Here is a 20,410-nt window from a genome sequence, read left to right on the forward strand (position 1 = left end):
CACGGCGCGCGTCACTCAAGACAAAATCTCGACATCAACGCATTAACGGCGTAATTGATATTTGAAGAGAATGTGGGTCTCACCGAGGGCGAGCCGGCTTATGTAAACATTCAACATTTACACTGTGAGTATTGCAAAAGAGAAAATCGACTGGCCGCCAACGTTCCTCGCTGCCCTGACCGCGGGAGTCACCGCACGCCAACCGCACTTATGCCACGCGAAGCATTGGCTCGGGAGGTCGAGTGGCCGGCCGCCTGTGAATCGAAAAGGTTCCCGGTTCGATCCCCGACTCCTCCTCCGTGTGTCCTTTGAGCAAGACACTGAACCCCCTAACTGCTCCCGATGAGCAGGTTGGTGCCTAGCGCGGTTGCCTCTGCCGCCGGCGTGTGAATGGGTGAATGTAAAGCACCTTGGATAAAAGGCGCTATGTAAATGCACCATTTTGCCACGGCACGCCATACCACACACCCCCACCGCGCCACGCTGCGTCTCGCCACATGCTGTCATCTGCACATGTCCCTGCAGGGACGTGCACAGATAGACTCTAGGTGGGGATAGAGCACCTGCCCTTTGCCCTCTTGACCAGAAGTGCCCTTTTGAAAAATAAAAGTTTTTTTTTTTCAGTTTACAGCAGGGGTCTTCAACAGGGGGTCCTCAGAGTTACTACAGGGGGTCCGCCAAATATTTATGTGATACGATTTTTCTTTTTACCGTAACCACTCGAAACCTAGCATCCCTTTTCTGAGGAGAACTTTAGCCAAAAATAGCAGATCTACAAGCCCACAACGCCTCGCGCTGCGAGGCGTTGTGGGCTTGTAGATCGTCTATTTTTGGCAAAGAGGTATAGGTGTGTAGAGGGAAAAAAGAGCAGACTAAGTAAACAAAAAAAAGTATAATTTACTTGAGCACCTGCCCCTCAAAATGTCTGTGCATGCCACCGTGTCCCTGCATCTCCCATAGTGTTTGTTGTTGTTGTCGTTTGGAATATGAATTTTTATGCGTGACATTTACAGAGGTACATATATTGGGCAGAAACCTCTCGGCGCTCGGTGTGAGGACGCACAGGAAAGGAGCTTTACTCTCCTCATGCAGCAATCCGCCTCCTCAGTGGTGGAAAGTAACTAAGTGCATTTACTCAAGTGCTGTACTTAAGTACGATTATGAGGTACTCGGTGGTTAAATGTGTTGATACTATTTATTTCTACTGTACTACAGTACATCTCATAGGCAAACAATGTACTTTTTACTCCATTACAATTATTTGACAGTTTTAGTTACTAGTCACTTTGCAGATTTGGATTATTAATACAAAACAAACGGTAATGCCCTATCTCATGCTGAATACAAGGCCTTTTACTTGTAGTAGAGTGGTATTGTAGTTAAGCAAAGAATCCGAGTACTTCTTCCACCACTGTCCTCGTGTAGCATCCTGTGCTCTTGTCACCGACGAGCATTTATTCTCTGTGACAGCATTACGTCTCCATCACTTCACAACCACTGGCAAACTGCAGTCAAGAGCAGCAATCAGGATATTTTCGAATCGCTGAATTAATGCGTTTCCCCCCAATGCACCCTGCCCTCATTCTCAGGCTTGTCGTTTATTTTGTCTGACACGATCGCTCTTATCGTCTGTTATTTATTTGTCTGCGTTTTTTATTATTATTTTTTTACATTTTTCATTATTGTTGGCACCCCCTCAGCTCCTCATCCGAGATCGATCCCTCCGGCCTCTTCTCATGGTTTCCCGTTTTTTTGCTACTTGTTCCTACTCATTGAGACGGTTTTGCAACAACCCCACCTCTCCCTGCGCGTTTCTTTGAAAATCTTCTCTCTTCTTCTTTTTTTTCTCCGCCTGGCGTCTGTCACAACAACAGCTTGTTCAAGGGATTGCGCCATGAGCTCAGGAATGTTTTGTACCTTGTCTGCCTTCTCCTGTACGTGTGCAGACAGGACTGTAGCACACCCAGGAGCACTGCCTGCAGGTTCAGCGGTACCAAACTGTTTCTCTCTCTCTTTAAAGCGCCCCCTCTCTCCCCTCTCCCAGACTCTCTCCTACGCTAGCTTTGAACCTTCTCTGACAGTGGCACACCGCTCGCTCAGAGATATGAATCGGCGTGCGTGACATGTCAGTGTCATGGGAAATGTCTTAGGAGAGATGTGATGCTTCCCTCGGTGTTCCTTGACGACTTGTTTACCGTAAACGCGCGGAATCGCTTGCGCGGCGACACGCGGGCATCTAGACGGAACGGGAAAACAATGTTGTGTTATTACAAACGTTTCAGACGCCGCGAACCGCACATTCAATCCCGTCAAGGTGTGAGCGCCTCAAAATAGGAATTGATTAATGAAACAGCAAAAATGTGCCGCGGGTGCAGGGTTTAGATTCCTCGTGGCACCTCGTGTGATGCATTACCCGCAGAAATCCATCACGACTCTCGGATTGAATTATCGCCGTTCATAGTGCACCTTCATCTTTGCACCTATTAATCTCAAGTTGTACATTTTGGGCCGTTTGGGTGCTTCAAGGTTACGCCGCTATCTGCGTACCCCCTGAGGCTTGTTAATAGATGCTGCCTTTTGTTGCCTGGAACGGTATCAGAGTTGTTGTAGTGGAGCTCTTTTTTATTTTTATCTATCTCTTGGCAGGTGTTGCTGTGTGTTCGCTATGGTGTGCTGATCGTGCAGCACCTCCCTTCCTCCGTGCTGTCAAACCCCTACGCACTGCATGTGCTTCAGATGTGCTTTATTATCAGCGTTTCTCTAATGGGATTAGCGTGTAGCATGGCTGCTTTAACATCCACATAGGAACATCCAAGGGCTGGGCAATAAACCAAAAAGATCTATATTAAAAGCGATATCACCAATAACCGACTTAATCTTGCTCATCGAGGTTAATCGAATAATCAAGATGCAGGGTTTATTTTTATCTTTATTGTATTATTTTTTATTTCATTTCTTATATATCCTGAATGAATCTATACGAAGAAATTCTAATCATTTTTAGACTCAATCGATTAGTCTGATTAACCACTTACCCTAACCCTGTATTATACTTTGTCGTACGATGGTGGGGTGCAAAAATAGCCGATCTACAAGTTCACAACATGTCGCATCGCAATGCAGTGTGAGCTTGTAGATACTATTTTAAAAAAAATAACATGTAATAAGTGTCCATTAATCGTAACCAAGGAAATTCCACATGGTAGACTTTTACCTCCAGGGTCGCGCACCGTAGCTCGGGTGAAGTGTTCTTGTATTGTGCTATCTCCGCACATTTAGATTCAAGGGGGGTTTTATAGATTGCTTTTTAGGATGTGACCTTGCAGGACAAAAAAAACGAAACTGCAGACCAGACAGATACTGGGTATCATCATTTAGCGCAGAATGAGCAGACACAGTTCCATAAAGAAATGTTTAGAATTGTTCAGAACTGCATTCACCGACTCTGAAAAGAAGCTAATTGCAGCCGGGCTCTCTTGGTATCCTTTTCTTGAGACTTACAGTACCATTGACAAAGACCGTGTTCCATTACTTACACAATTATGTTTTCTTGAACGCTCAAATCCAAGGCTGCACTAAAGCATCATTATAACTGCTTTTGGCAAATGTAGACATTTTGCTGCCATCGATTGTTCTCGGCAACACAACCTTCAAGGCCTTGTGTTGTCTCTGTCTGTATTGTTGTATAAACAGAGGCCCTGTGCTGCGCTATGTTCCAAAACAGCTACGAATTGCAAGTTTTGGGGGGATTTCGTATATTTTTCTTACTTACCTCGAGTCAGGTCTAGACCAATGCATGAATGGCTTTTTTTTATGTCTTTGTGTTCCTTGATGTCAATGTGATCAAGTAGGGAAATAGACTTGTTAGCCTAAATAGCAATTGTTGTAAACAAGACACAATAGTTTGTAACCATTTTTTACCATACAGGAAATATATCCAGTAGACAGATGAATATTATTCATCTGTCTGCTGGATATAATTCCTGTCTCTGCTAATAGTGACATAAGCAACAGTATAAGTAACTGCATTGCAACATAGTTGTTTAGCTTTTATTTTTTTTTCCTTCTTTTTTTCATCTGTTCTTTTTTATTTGTATTTTCCTATGTTTTATCCCATAGATAGAGATGTTTTAAAAGGCACTAGTTTGTCCTGCTCTGGGTAAGTAGGACACAATGGTACAATTCCACAGAAACCGAACTGACTTTAACGAAAATAAATGTCTCAGAACACTCTTCCGTCACCATGTTGAATTACAACCATGTCGACCATTTTCCCGATCATTCATTTACATGTGTTTTGTATCAGAGAATGTGATAGGTGGCCCCCGCTCTAGTGGTGTCCAGAGGTGCTGTCACTCGATCCCACATAAAGAAAATCCTGAACATTCCGTGCCTCCTTTGAAGGCTGACCGCTCACCGCCGCCCAGTAGCTTTAACAGTCCCCTGTATTTCAGTTTGCTGTTTTCACCTCTCAGAGGGGTGTCACATCGGTGTTAGGCAATCCTGGCAAAAACTCCCAAATCAAAGCGAGCACAAAGCTAGCCAATTAAAGACGGGGGAGCTTTGAGAGTCCAGAGTCAGTCAGCGAGGAGGAGAGGATTACGGGAGACTGTTTTCCCTTCCACTCTATTTCTCTCTCTCTCTCTCTCTTTCTCGACACACCACCAATCCTCTCCATTTTCACCCGTCTTTGGGCTGGGTGGGCGGGTGTGTTCGCGGCGATGGGCTGACCCGGGCCCGGCTCTCTCATTCATGTGTGTAATGAAGGCCTGTGTCAGAATAATCCCATTAGGAGGCGAGATTAAAAACCTGAGCTGATATTTGAGTCTGTGCCCGGCGCTGCCTTAGAAATCGGAGAGCCCCCTTTTACTGCTCGTCAGTGCTGAGGAGTGGATTTTTTTTTTTACCGTACAGAAGCGGGGAGATATGTGTGTGTGTGTGTGTGTGTGTGGGGGGGGGGGGGGGGGGGTGACTGTGGTAGGGAGGTCTCTCTACTCGGGGATTGATAGAGTGCCATGCTAATTAGGGAAGAGGAAGGCTGTAGTACTTGTAACCCCCCCCCCCCATTCCCCCTTCCTCCAGGCGATAGGACGTGTTCACGTCCCACTCTGCTTGTAAGATTTATCATTCCCACTAAAGAGGCGGGCGTTCTAATTGAATATAATGACTTTGATTCGACAGTAAAGCGCAATAATTTGAAAATCATTTACTGGCTTGTAAAATGAGATTTGTCTCTCTTTTGTCTTGGCTGATGATGATAGCATACATGCTGCTAATATGGTATCAAAGAAAGCATTAGTCGTGCTGGCCCATGCTGACCGGATTCGGCTGTAAGGGGCGCGCACGCGCATGCAAAGTAATCTTCGGACAAGGGAACGTACAGAATTTGACGAACAGTTGGTTTTGTTTCAGGTATAAATGATAGAATAGGACGACTCTCTAAATGACTTTCTCTGCTTAAACAAACATTATTCACTGTTACAATTTCCAATTTAGGCATTTAGCAGACACTCTTACCCAGAGCTACTTACACATGCAAGATACATATCCAGTCAGCAAACGTCAGGTTAGATGGTCACGTAAATAGAGTGCAAATAAATCAATTAATTGCTACCAAGTAAACATCAAAGCTGGCATCTGTCTTAACAACAAGCTCTCTAAATAACATCTGTTAAGACGTGACATGTGCTTCCTAACCGCGTTTATTGCATTCTGTTTTAGCGTCTCTGGTTTGTATGAACCTATTGGTAGTGAAGCATCTCTCCGCAGATAATGATGAGCACCTTATCGGTCCTTTCGGAAAATGTGTGCAGTGTAAGGCAGTCAACAGACAGTGTGCAGGGATGACAACAACGGGGGGAAACAAAACAACATTAACAAAGAACATTGTGTCCACAATTACGACGAGTGGTTATCTACTCAGAAGCTCTGTGGTTTTGGACCCAGGTTATGTGGCAGTTCTGGATCTTTTGTGTAGAGAGGTTTTAATTAGTGGCCGGAATGGATGGGTTCATAATGTTCTATAATGATGTGTTATTAAGGCAGAAATGTTGTTGCATTTAGACCCACAGATTTAACTCACCACGTTTGCTGAAGTTTGATTCTTATTTTTGTATTTTTTTAAAGGCGAGCGAGTTGGAAATCTAACTAGAATTCCAACATTAATTATGTTGAATGTCTGATTAAAAAATGGGGGCGGGGGGGGGGGGTTGTTTGTTTTGTACTTAGGGTGTTTGCACAGCAGATAATGCCTTTGTTGGTATTGATTGTCACAGCCAGAGGGCGCTGGCTAAAAGTAAGGCTTGGAGCTTTCATTTTAATTTCAGATTGTGACGTCCCCGGGGCAACTTGAGCTGCATTTCAGAGACCTGCTGAAGATAGCGTTGAACATCCTGACGGTTTCACCGTGACACTGATATGAACAGGAAGCTGCCAGAGAGATTGTTGCCTTGTTGCGTATACTATGTGTGTCAGTGGATCAACACTGTGCCTGGGCTGTGAAAAAGACAACTTTGATTTACCATGCTTCTTTAAGTCTAGCCACTTGTCTACTTTACTGTACACGCACCTCCGGTGGTGGAATTGCTGTGTTTAAGTACAATTGTGGGGTGCTTTAACTTTACTTGAGGAGGCTATGTCCATTTTTTAAATAGTTTATACTTCGGCCTGGCTGAGACAAATATGCATGAAACACTTAAGCTCGATGTTATACTTCATATTTGAAAATAGAACATCTACTGGATCATAATGTGGCACGATGTGACGCATTGTGGGCTTGTAGATCTGCTATTTTCAAAATATCTTGACACCTTTCAAAAACAATACATCTGCATTTTGAGTACTTTTACCGTTGGTTCTTTAAGTCCATTTTGATGCCAGTACTTTTGTACTTTTACTCAAGTTGAATTCAGGACTTTAAAAGTCCTTTAAGATATGACCATATATTCATATAATATATCATATCAAAGGGGTCAAATGTCCTTTTATAAAGTCCTGAATTCAACTTGATATTTTCAATAACATGCATATATATGCCTGTATATTAACATGTAATACATGTAATATATATATATATATATATATATATATATATATGTACATATATATATAATATGATATGACCCTTAAGATATCTGTATTGTGGTATTGCTACTTTCACTTAAAAGATTACAACAAAATCTGAGTACTTCTTCCATCACTGATGACAACTTTGATTAGCGATGCCTCCTCAACTCACCCAGTCATTTTCAGTACACAACACCGCGATGCCTTTTGTTTCTAGTTGAACCTCCAGCTCTCGTCATTGAAGGCTCAACCCGTTGTGTTGTACATGTTCTGACAAGCACGTCCTCAGCGCTGTGAGGGCTTTGATCACCTCTCAGATAGATAATAGCATCCGTGTCTCTCACATCTGCTTTCGAAACACGTTTTTTCTTTTTTTTTTTTACTTCAGTAAAGACGGGTATTAAGGGGGAAACGTGTCTTTTTTCTGTGTCTGGTTTGTACAGGAGAGTGATTAGTGTTTGTGCTTTAGTCATGAGCATTGATTTTTGTTGTTGTTGTTGTTGTTGTTGTTGAGTGCTCTGTGAGGTTTGGAGGAGAACATTTAGACGTACATGTTTTGCTTTTAAGACGGCATTACTGCTGGCAGTTGTGATTGTACAAGGAGGCAACGTGGATTATTATTATAATTTTTTTTGTATTCGTATTAAGCTCACAAGGCTGGCTTCCTGGCCCTTGTTTGAATCAGTGGTTCTCAAAGTGGGGTCCGGGGACCCCCAGGGGGGACCTTGAGGGGTCAGGTCCCCGCCTAAATGATGATAGTTAGGAAGCAAACGGAGCCTTATGGGTCTGAAACTCTGAGAGTGTAACAAATGGAACCAAATGGACCCTTACGGGTCCATTTGGTTCCATTCGTACACTCTCAGAGTTGATGGGGGTCCGTGGCCTAATATGCATACCCAACTGGGGGTCCGTGAAATTGAAAAAAGGTTTGTGAATCACTAGTTTGAATCATTCGAGTCATTCCGTCTGCTCCAGAGCGTAGCTCATCCTCCATTGTCGGTCTACTCTACTGTGTGTGTGTGTGTGTGTGTGTGTGTGTGTGTGTGTGTGTGTGTGTGTGTGTGTGTGTGAGACATTGAAGTGTGTGCTTGTTGTACAGCGTACCGCTCTGGTTTGCGTTGTAGCCATCAGGGTATTTCATGTGTCTGCCTGCCTGGCCTGCTGATAATCATCTCTGGCAACTGCTGTTTTGATGTCAACTGCATCCACTGTAAACATGATTGAATCTCACACTTTGCCCATGCTGTGCTCTACTAATACAATGCTGTATGCGTGCTGTACACACAATCATACTACAGAGGCTGTGTGAATAATGCAGCATTGCAGTTTGTTTGTGTTCTTCTATATTGCTGTCTTTGTTCTCCCCGTCGAGGGATATCAGAATGCATGTCTTTAATGCAGCTTTTCATACTCTTTTTAGACAAAAGGTTCTATTTCTCTTTTTTTTTTTTGGCTTCATTCTTCACTTCTCTGAATAGGCATGTGGTTCTCCTGACGCTCAAGGCTGTGGATTAAATGCTGGTTTTGGGGGGCCACCGTCGTGGGGTGAGGTTGGGTGGGTAGGTGGGTCCTTCCTTGTCCCCTTTGCTTGTTCCTTCCCTGTCTCCTTCCCTCATCGTCCCCCCCCCCCCCCCCCCCCTTCAAGAGCACTTGCACCTCCTACCTTCCCCAGAGCACTGACACACTCCCTTCCATCTTGTCTTTTCCTTACCCAGAATTCCCTAACAACCCGTCAACCGGGGGCCACGAGATCCCGCAGGAGCAGCACAACCCGGGCGCCGCCATCGGGGGCGCCGTAGGGGGCGTGGTCCTGCTGGCGGCGGCCGCCACCCTCCTCTTTGTGTTCCTGCGGCGCCGCCAGCGCACCTTCAAGGGCGACTACAGCACCAAGAAGCACGTGTTCGGCAACGGCTACAGCAAGGCGGGCGGCCTGCCCGCCCACCCGCCCATGCCCAAGAACCTGCAGTACCCGGACGACTCAGACGACGAGAAGAAGCCCGCCCAGATCGGTGGCGGCGGCGGCGGAACCGGCGGCTTCGAGGCGAGCGAGCGCGACTTCGACGGCGACGCCGAGGACCTGAAGAGGCCCTATTTCACCGTGGACGAGGGCGAGAGCCGGGACTACGACGAGCGGACGCTCGCCTTCCAGTACGACCCCGAGCCTGAGATCGCCGACGACATGATCTCTCAGACCGACGGCTCCGTTATTTCTAAGAAAGAGTGGTACGTGTAGCCGGCGGCGTGCACAGCGAACGGCCAAAACCGAGAGCGGCCCCCCTTTCTGTTCCCCACCGACGCCCGGCACCTGCCACCACCCGGCTCCACCCACCCCCCCACCACACCCGACCACTGTCCCACATCCTTACTGTCTGTTTGCACCCCCTCCCACAGTGCCATCTAGGGCTGGGCAATATCGATATTCCATCGATACTGTGATATGAGACTAGATACGATCTAGGATTTTGGATATTGTAACATTGTGATATTACTTCTATCGTAATATAAGTGTTGTCTTTTTCCTGGTTTTAATCGCTTACGCTTAAGCACTTAAGCACTTAATCAATGAAACGGCACATCTTCAAGCTCACAGCACGACGTGACTCGGCGCGTTGTGAGCTTGGAGATCGGCTATTTTAGCTATCTTTGAGAAAATATATATTGTCACAAATACGATATTATCGTAACAATATCGATACAGAGAGATACTTGGTCAAAATGTGTGTGGATATTTGAATTTGTCCATATGGCCCAGCCCTACCTGTCGGTCACCCCCAGTATCCCTCCCCAACCCCCCCATACACATTCCTCGACCCACCCCACCCATCAGAACTGCAGCATCAGAGGATGACGCGTCAATTTAAAGTACAAGCGCCGTCGACGTGTCAACTAATAGTGCAGCGTGATAAAACTGAGATTCCTTTCACAGGAATGTGAACGATACAGGAAAAGGATATGTGATTGGACTTGCAATTGGCCAGTCGCCATTGGCTCAGGCCAGGGAGGTGGTTTTGTCGATTTAAATATTGGTGTATTATTATTTTTTCTTTTCTTTTTTGTGTATATTTTCTTTTTCATGTTATAAATGTATTTAGTGTATACAGAAAAAAAGAAAAAAAGGACTGCGGGATGAGGTATTGCCGTGCACATTTTTTGAAAGTCCTACACTGGATGTACGATTTTTTTTTTAAAGGTTTTTTTTCTTTCTCATTACCATTGCCTTTTTGATGTATTTTTTTAAATATATATATATTATGGTCTTTTTGTATGATTTTCAAAGTGAGCTGAGAATTGAGAGAATGAAATGTCTTAATTGCCGAGGGACTTATTAAGTGTTCATAAATATGTGGTCTATTGTTTCCGAGGGGGAGGAATGAAATATGATGTTTGCCATACACATCATCTCCTATCATTTCTGGTTCTCCACTTTTCATTGGTGGGCTTAGCAGTAAACAAAATGATGAAAGATTTTGTACATTTACAGCATTAGTAGTAATATATTATAGCTGTTTTCCAAAGACATGCTTAGTGTTTATCGATCCAGCGCTGTTCTCTGTCTTTAAACAAACAAACAAACAAAACAAAATTCATAATCCCCAAATTTCAAACAAAGGATGATTTTTTTCAATTTGATTTAGTGCCTATTTCGGTAGGGGGGGGGGGGGTAAGTCCTGCAATGAGTTTCATGGCTACAATGTTATTTTAACTGGAAGGAAATTTGGCACGCCCTTACATTTTACACACACACACACACACACACACACACACACACACACACACACACACACACACACACACACGCACACACACTCGCACACACTCGCACACACACACAAAAATGCCTAATTTATTCTCTGTCATACAACACAGTATAAATCGGGCTTGATGATGCTCTGAAATGTCACATTTGTCTCTTGACTTGAAAAGGTTTACCTGTGTAATTGAGCTCTAAATTTGACCACTGTAAACGAGATGTCTATTTTTGTGTCCAGCTGTTGCTGTCCAGATGTTTTACTCTAACCCCACCTTTCCTTTTGTAGAGCAAGTCAGTGTCAGACAAAAAGTGACTCGGTGGGGGGGAATTCTGCAGTGGTGATTCGTTATGTGACTTTGTATGATAAGAATTAACCCTATAAGGTACTCAACACACCGCCAGGAGTCGAGGGAATTGTCAAGTGATGCTTCATAGATTTGTTTCCGCCCAGCAGAGCGAACTCTTTGTCTAAAGGGAACATGAAAATATTAACCGTGACTACCATGGCAACCAGTGAGTCACATGCTGCTTTCCTCTGGTTTTTGTAATGTCTTACTGATTTAATTTCAACTGCTCCTTGTGGATTCTTAACGGGAAACAGGAGTCTTTGCCATAAACGTTGGCAGTGGTTATCGGCCAATGGGTAACGCGATAACATCATCAGAAGGCATTCATCGAACCTGGATGTATCAAATCGCAGCAGCCAATGAATGGCCTTCGGATTGTGGATGAATAGCTAAATGACTTACTTCTCTCCTCAGTGCTGAGGTCCAGCAGGAAATCGCTGAAAAAAATATGTATATGGAAAACAAAAAAAAATGCATCGCTTACAGTAACAAGTTAAATGTAAAACCATCATGGGATAAAATAGGAGCAAAGGAATAATCGGAGGATTTCAAATGACATGGGACTGGTTCTGAACAATATAAATACTGTATTAAGCCTTATTTTATGCATGGTTTTGCGTGGGAAGTGGAAAGTAAGTATATTTCTTTCTGTATGGAGCCAGTGCATCTGTTTTACCCCCGTTCGGAGCTCAACAGATGTCACGCTGGCTGTGTTTGCATTGTGACGGGGAAAACCTACTTTTAGTTTTCGTGCGCTTACGGGCAGTTACCCAAACGACAAGATAAAAAAAAAAAAGAATGCAGAGATAACTTCTGCAGATGGGAGGGCTCCGCCATGCTTCTCTATTGCAGTGGTTCTCAACCTGTGGGTCGAGACCCTCAGTGGGTTTCCCACATGATTTTGGGGTGTCCCCAGATTACGGCATCAAAAGTTATCAACAAACTATACTAAAAAAAAACTGGTCAGACATTGGCCAAATAATATATGAAAGAGGCAAAAGAAAATTCAATCTACAACGCGTTCTGAGCTTGTAGATCTGCTACCAGTATTTTCACAATATTTATATGTTGAGGCATCTAAATCGAATGCCTCAACTCTTACATTCCAAGTGCTTATCAGGGTGGGGGTGTCCCCAGTTCAAATATGATTATTTTGGGGGGTCACAGGCTGAAAAGGTTGAGAACCACTAGTCTATTGTACATTAAGTCATCGGATGAGCATGTCGACTGTAGAACCTCAAAATAATGTGTTATATTATACAACTCAAAAGAACCACGCGGACGTGGGAATTATAATTGTCCTTTTAAAAGTTTTTCTTTCCTTTTTTTCCCTTTGTTTCAATTGATTTTCATTCTTACATTTTATGTCAAAAGAAGTAAATGAGGTGGAAATGGTATATAGCTGGCTCATAGAAGAGGAAGCGTATCAGAAGCTGATGGCAAAGTCTTGATTTATACTTGGTTGTGTGTCAGTGTCGCACCAGAAATAGCATATCTACAGTACTCATCCCAGCTGCAACCAGATATAAATCAATGTTAAGTGGCAGTAAGTGGCAAGAGTGACTATAAATTAACCACTTGAACCCTAGCGTCCCCTATTCTGGGGGCGAACATTCATCAAAAGCGGCTGATGTACAAGATAACAGCACGTCACACGTGACGCGTTGTGAGCTTGTAGTTTGGCTATTTTCAGCAAAAAGGATTTGTTGTTGAGGGAAGTACTAGAAGATCTAGTATAGAACCCTGGGGTAACTCCGGTCAAACTTAAGTACAGGGTTTGAGTGGTTTTTTAGGGTTGTGTAGTATGTTTAGTTTGTTGTTTGTCTGCTTAGCTCAGATAATGTGGTCTTAACCTTTCAAGATAGTGTGATATATACATCCCGCAGAGCAGAGACAGGCCTACAGTATGTGAAACTTTATTTTTATGTTTATGTTTTTCATTCTAGCATTCAGTGCCTATCTAAACCCAAGAGAAATGTTGTGAGAAAAAAAAAAGAGAGAGAAAGAAAGAAAATAATGCTGCTTTGTCATCTGAATCATTCATGTCAATACAATTATACTTAACTATGTCTTTTATTAGATCCAATCAATGGATATTGTTTAGCTACAATGGATTCAGATGGTGTACTTGTAGGTGGTAACATTATTTCATCAAGGTTCGGATTATTCCAATGTGTCAATCAATCTCTTCAATCGTTGCAATCTGTATGTTATTCTAAAGAGTTGTGGTGTAGAAAAATGGTGGTTTATAGCATTGTTAACAGTTAAAAACAGACCAATTTAGCCAAATTAGAGAGGCAACGATTACAAAATTGGTTACAAATCACGGACTTTTGTAAAGCACAATGAAGTCTGATTAATCAAATGACTGGACGTGTAATTTATATCGTATGAAATGTATCTTTTGGACGGCTAGGTCAGCCTCGCTCCAAGCACAACATTGATGTTATTGGCTTCATTTGCGAGAAAATCGTAACGTTAGTTTCTCCGTGGCGTTATGAAACCACTGCCATTATTGTTCCCCCAAACACCTCCTAAGTCATTCTCAACCTTTTGAATTTCATCTTAGGCCACAGACCCCCATTTGATCCTTTTTTTTCTCTTTTTTTTTTCCTCTTGGACCCAAATCTACACTGTAAAAGAAAACAAGTGTTACTCTTACTACAAATGGTTCCATTTGGTTCCATTCATACACTCTTAGAGTTACAGACCCGTAAGGGTCCATTTGGTCCCCCGACCCGATGTTGAGAACCAGTGTCCTAGATCAAAATAACTGGCATTTATCCCCCTTCCCCACGTGTTTGGTCTCCATTCTGTTTACTAGTGGATGTAAAACGTCGTGTCCATGTTGTCAGGGTGATCTATAAGTTTATATTTTATAATAACTGACTGTACATTCATTCCATCCTAATCTACTTTTTTGTATTCTGTGCATTCACTCCAGAGTTCAACATTCCACTGTAAATAATGTATATAACGCTGAGATTATAGTCGGGTTTTATTTAGAGACAACTGCATAGGGACCCTGGTCATGTAAAAATATAACTATTTTGACAGCAAAAGAATAACACAGATTCAACTATAATTATAATAAATCACAACATCGATGATCCATAGGCTTATTTCCAAATTCCCACCTAAGATGCCAGTCCAGTTTTTCTTTTCTTTTGATATGCCAACAATGGCTTCTCAGTCATATAGGGGGTGACGCTACGCCCCAAGAGAAAAGCAAATGGGAGAACTTGTCCGTGTGCAGCCATGTGAATGTATATTTCTGAGGGTGTTACAAATATGAGGAGAAAAAAAACAAATCTTGTTGAATTGTGATGACCCAGTGAAGTAACTTGTATATGTTTTAAACATTAAATGATTTCAATAGTCGACCATGCTCCGTCCCAAATCACTGATCGATTAGATGTGCGTACTGTACAGTATGTGATTTAAGGTACAGTAAGTGGTGTATTTTTGTTTATTTAACTATTCAAACATTTTGGGTTCATTTTAACACCTTCTCAGGCTTTTGTGAGCACCCCAGATGTTTTTAAGTTGCTTGATTCAGTATTTAGATATGTGTTATCCATTTGATCAGACACGCCCTGTTCCTATATCAACCCTTTGTAACTTCAAACTCAATTTTAACCATGTTAGATTCATTGAAAACACCCGTCCTTGGTACTGGTGACTGATATTGTCCTTCTAATCATGCGTGAGGGGCTGTGTTTTTTCAATAATTTTGTTCATTATTGTTTTAATAATGTTCTCCCCGTGTCTCCTAGGGTAGTTAATACCCTCACAAAAACATGTAGTAATCCTGGTCGCTATATCGCCTCCCCCATGACAGCCGGGGCGCCTGAAAGCTCGAGTGGATGTTAAAATGACCCCACACGTATGTGAAAGTGAAATATCCCTTTAAGCGTTGAATAGCTCTTTGTTATGAGAGTAATCATGTTCAGTAACAGGGGTCTCCCTGTCTTTCCGACTCTTTAGTAAACAAATGCATTTACAGGTTGGGATGCCAGTTTGATCCTATCAGGAGACAGAACTCATACAGGATACAAGCATAAACAATTGAAATTGGAAGTGATGACAAAGAAATGAGCAGACAAATTTGGAACTTTAACACTATGACATTGAAGCTGATAAAAAGTGTTCTCTCTCCTGATTGGATGAAATTGGCAACCCACCTAAACAAAATTATTTTCTGTTTACTGAAGAGCTGTAGAGTCGGGGAGACCCATGATTACTATTAGAGTATAGAGCTTTAACTCATTAACAACAAACGTTTTGTTTTGACCATACAATATCACTTAGAAAATGTTCTATTTCAGACACTTGGTCTGGTTAATTTGAGATAAAAATTAGATGCCACTTGGTAATGTGAGCCTTATTGCCTTTATTTGTATATCTATATTCATGGATTAAAGTTCTCAGTTGCCACAATTGATTTCAGTCATTTGGATTCCACAGAGTCCAACATGGCTTTCTCCTGGCTAACTCTTGGCGTTCTCTATAGCAGTGGTTCTCAAACTTTTTCATGTCAAGGACCCCCCAAATTGACACTTATTAGCCCGCGGACACCCATTTCAAAAGATATGCCAGGGACCCCCATAAGAGAAGATTTTTTACGGCTCTAGCAGTGATTCTCAACCCTTTTAATTTCAAGGACCCCCAGTTTGACATGCATTAGGGCTACGGACCCCCATTTAATGGCATTTCTATCACTTGGACCGCAATTTATATTGTAAAATCAATGTCAATTTAACTCTTGAGAGTGTACAAATGGAACCAAATGGACCCGTTAATCTCAGAGTTACAGACCCATAAGGGTCCATTTGGTGCCTAATCTATTATTTAGATGGGGACCCCCTGGAACTCCCTCAAGGACCCCTGGGGGTCCCCGGACCCCACTTTGAGAACCAATGCTCTGAAGGATGATTTATACAACCAGGCATAAATCAGGCATATCCCCATAACCCATGAGGCTGGTAAAGTCAAGCCCTACAGTAATAACAGATATTAAAAGTTTTTTACAGGCCCATTTATGTTCCTGCAAAGTTTTGGAGAGGGAGACGGGTGTAGTGCGGGGCCGTCCGTGCTCTGCGGACGTTACTACGCTCTAAGCCAGTGATTCTCCGACCTTTTCATATCAAGGACCCCCAGTTTGGTATGCATATTACGCCACGTACCCCCCACAACTCTAAGAGTGTACACAACTCAGTGTACACAGTGTTACAGTGTCACAGTGCGTGTCAGATGAGGACCCAAATGCAGAATAGACCGGCGTAGGCAGAGCAGGTGAAATGTAAGACGATTTAATTGCCAAAACAGGAACACACATGGAGCTCGAGGAATATACTGAGGACTAGGAATTACAAGAATTGGAACAGAACGCTGTAACAACATTTTTAAACAGGCAAAGACATAGACATTAAATAGAAAACACAGAGGCTATAGATAGACAAAGACTAACTAGACACAGATGAACATACTGTATCTACAATCAACACACGATTGGCTGGAACTGAACAGGACACAGGTGAGACATTTGCTAATTAAAGGACAGGTGAGAGAATACAGGAAGTGGCAACAAGGTAAAACAAACAGGAAACACTAGGAAATCATCACTACATAATAAAAGTACCCAACAGACAGGTCATGACCAAGGGCCCAGCTTGAAAGTTTTACATTGAGGCTAATACAGAAGAGACAGTTCGTATGAATGGCCTGTAGTTTCGCTGTTTTACCCCTGCTGGTGTCAGAAATGATTTATCTTAAAGCAAGCGGGTGGGTTTTTGACAAACTTTAGACTAGATTTTCTTAATAAAAATTGTCATAAATACTATATGCTTCCAGTCGCTAGTTTAAAGTGTCCTTTCAATCATCATGATATGCATTTTGGTAAACTATGGTCCCATTTATTCTAAAATTGACAACAAAGTAGGTTATGCTCTAGGAGGGGCGGAATGATTTGATTGACAAGCTACACAACCAATAGCATTCATTCCCCGCCCCCGCTCTTGATTGACAAGCTACCCAACCAATAATGGTCTAGTGTCATTCTGCAGGATATGACGCGATATGACGCAATATTGAAAGATGGCGGATTTTAAATTGCTGAACAATCGGCTTCATTTACGGTCTGTGGAGTATAGGGGTGTAACGCTGTCCATTATTTTTATACAGTCTATGGTCACGACAGACCTGTAAGAGATCATTTTGGTTCCTAACTATCGGTCATGTTGCTGGAGACCCCCCCTCGGACCCTTTCACGGGGTCCTCGCCCCGGACCCTACTTTGAGAACCACTACACTAAGCTATGGGGCTGATGCGTAAAAGCACAGACGGCCCCGCCCCTCTGAACTTTGCAGGGACATAAAAGGGGGCTTAAGGTTAAAGAGTATTTGAATTGGCAAACAAATGTCCAGAGGCATCTTCCATAAAACCCTAAAGGTCTCTGAAAGACATTTCATACGAGCAAAGGTTAAAGCCCCAATCTGTGATTTCTTCAACTGGTTGGCTTCACAAAAACACATTCCAGAGCGAAAATACCAAAACATTAGTGGCAGTGTAGGCTCCTTTCACATGCTGTTTCACAAATCGCAGATTGTGTATTTGGCCAAACAAAACTTTTCGATTACATTTTTCTAGTTGACTTTTTTTTCTATACACGAATCCACGGAGCACTGCCCTGCGCGCAGCCATTGCTGCGGTGTCAACGCTACGCGGACACGACACCGCAGCAATGGCCGCCTACAGGCAGCTACAGGCAGCGCATCTGTGGATTCGTCTATAGTCTATCCTGGTGAATCGATTCATATATTAGTGCACATGTTTACCGTGGTGCAGGGGATTCTGTTCTCTGGTCAGTTCAATTTATGTTTGAGCTTGCCCTGTCTTGTGAGCCTTAAAGGTGAGCCATAAATCGTTTGCACTGCAATTACCTGGGCTGTGTGCCCCATTTTTCATCATAGCCACTGTGTCATTCCAATCCACGCTTTTCAGTAGCCATCACAAGTGTTCGACAGTATGGGTCCGGGTGCAACAGTTAATTGAACTAATCGAGACATCACAGTGTTGTGAGCTTGTGGATCAGATTTTTTTGTACAAAACTGCTATATGACAAACTATAACTTCGGGCTTAAGAGGTTAATCAGACTAATGGATTTAGTCAATAATTTAAAAAATCGAATAATTTTGTATTGATTTGTTATTATGAATTGTTAATATGAACAGAAGATAATCGCAGCCCTATTTGACTGCACACAACAGTGCACTGCTGCAGTATTGTTCTACGACTCCCAAGACTGTCTAATTATTATTTTTTGTCCAGATAACAGACAATGCAAAACGTATCCAATTTGAGTGGCAAGGCTTTTGCATTATTATTCAACTTTTCATTTCTGCTAAATGCATATACATCCAATATCCAATTCTACCTTTCTACATCGGAGATGGCTGCTATTTGGGATCAGTCACTCGTAGTCATATAATGCCAATAATCCAGCCAGCCAGGCTGCTATTGTGTTCTTTAGCACTTGAATGTTTTCCTCCAGTCTTTGCAGTCTTCAAGATGGCGGCTTTGTTATGCTGATGATGACAGTTGAAAAGCAGAGAGGGTATACAACGTAGTGGCATTTAAATATGACCCGAGGGCTCGCTGCAAATTTGCTCAGCTAATATTTGTAGGATGTGAACATCCTCCCTTCACAGCATTGTCTGAGCCAGCAGGATGTCAGCTCAGCTCGGATTTTGGGCCACATTAAAGAATGCTTTCATTTAGAATCGAAATGAAACTAAAATGAAATGAAAGGATCAATGGTAACAATGTGCTGACACATGGAAATATGATGAGGGGCTTAAAGGGGATCTGCAGTATTATGTTTTTCCTTATTTTCTGTCATGAATATTTAATGTTACAATTATGCCAGATCAGATGCTCATATTAACCACTTGAAACCTATAGCAGCAGTGGTGGAAAAATGAAGTACTCATTAATGTTTTACTTAAGTAAAAGTATCAATACCACAATGCAGAAATACTCTGTTACAAGTAATAAATGTCCAATATTCAAAATGTACTTGAGTAAAAGTACAAAGAGGAGAGATTTGGTGCTGAGGGGAAAAAGGGGTGGGGGGGACCCCTTCAACAAAGTATAATAGGGTTTTTAATCAGTGAGGGACAGTAGACCCTCAGGGTTCCTTGAGGACTCTTACGCGTCCATTTGGTTCCATTTGTACACTCTCAGAGTTATGGGGGTCCTTGAAATTAAAACGTTTTAGAACCACTGGCTTACAGTAAGTGGTTATGCGGTACATGGCCAACGTTTCAAATAGTGTGCTAAAGAGCTAAATGAAGGATAAAATAATCCCAATGAGCAACACGCTCAGGCTTCATACTGCACTGAATGCTAGGTTTCCAACATTCTTTTCAAACTTCAAAAGGAGCTGATGATGGATATGTCTTTATAATTATGGTCAGCTGCTCCAGGCACTGCATGTCTGAATGAGTCCACATGGTCCGCATCCATTATGTTGGCCAATCACAAGAAGAACATCCTTTGAGAAACGGGGGACTTTGAGCCTTAAGGCAAGTTTACATCAAAGATTTACAACGCAACGAGTTGAAACTGGCAACCACACACACGCAAAAATATAAAGCTTGGAAACTAGCATAATAGCCTTGGTCCCCTTTAATCTCCTTATTATGTTAGTTAGATCTTTAGTATATTGTCTGGGATAATTGCTTAATGAACATAATAAGATATCATAAGATGACAGATGTGTTGCACTCTGCCACTGGAGCTGCAGACATCTGCAATAGGCTTATTACAGCAGCCCAGAGTCTTGAGTGCAGCTGTTGATGTCTGCTAAGACTTTTGAACCCCGACAGGGCTTTGATGGCATATAGGATTTTTAGCATGACGGGCTCTTTTTTGTTTTGTTTAGTTCTGTTTCTTACCATACTAAGAAGATTAGTAATGGTATTATTCCACACTTCCTTTATGAAGGGAAACAAAAATGTACCCTGAGTTTGAAAACACCATCTAGTATCTGGGAGTTGCAACAATACACAATTTGAAGAATGAAAGAATACAGTGTAATCAATGTCTTGTTATGGGGGACAGATTAGCCTATACTAGAGTTCTCAAATTCTGCCCAAATACAACCCTACCCGACCCGACGTTTTTGGGCGGGGCCGGGCCGAAAATGTATGCTTATTAGTCGGGCCAGGCCGAGCCTCGGGTTCC

At 42.6% G+C, this 20,410-nt stretch overlaps 1 protein-coding gene across 1 annotated transcript in view; it reads left to right on the top strand.

The window, feature by feature from the left end:
* The window catches only part of nectin1b (nectin cell adhesion molecule 1b), a 149,337-nt gene extending 134,793 nt beyond the window's left edge, over positions 1–14,544 (top strand). The window contains exon 7 of the mRNA XM_084063800.1: positions 8,781–14,544. Within this exon, the coding sequence (XP_083919926.1) occupies positions 8,781–9,298 (518 nt within the window). The 3' untranslated portion in view covers positions 9,299–14,544. The remainder of the gene's footprint in view (positions 1–8,780) is intronic.
* The last annotated feature ends 5,866 nt before the right edge of the window (positions 14,545–20,410 follow it).

Source organism: Gymnoscopelus microlampas, assembly GCF_963454915.1.
Source record: "Gymnoscopelus microlampas genome assembly, chromosome: 8".
In the NCBI taxonomy this organism is placed as follows: Eukaryota; Metazoa; Chordata; class Actinopteri; order Myctophiformes; family Myctophidae; genus Gymnoscopelus; species Gymnoscopelus microlampas.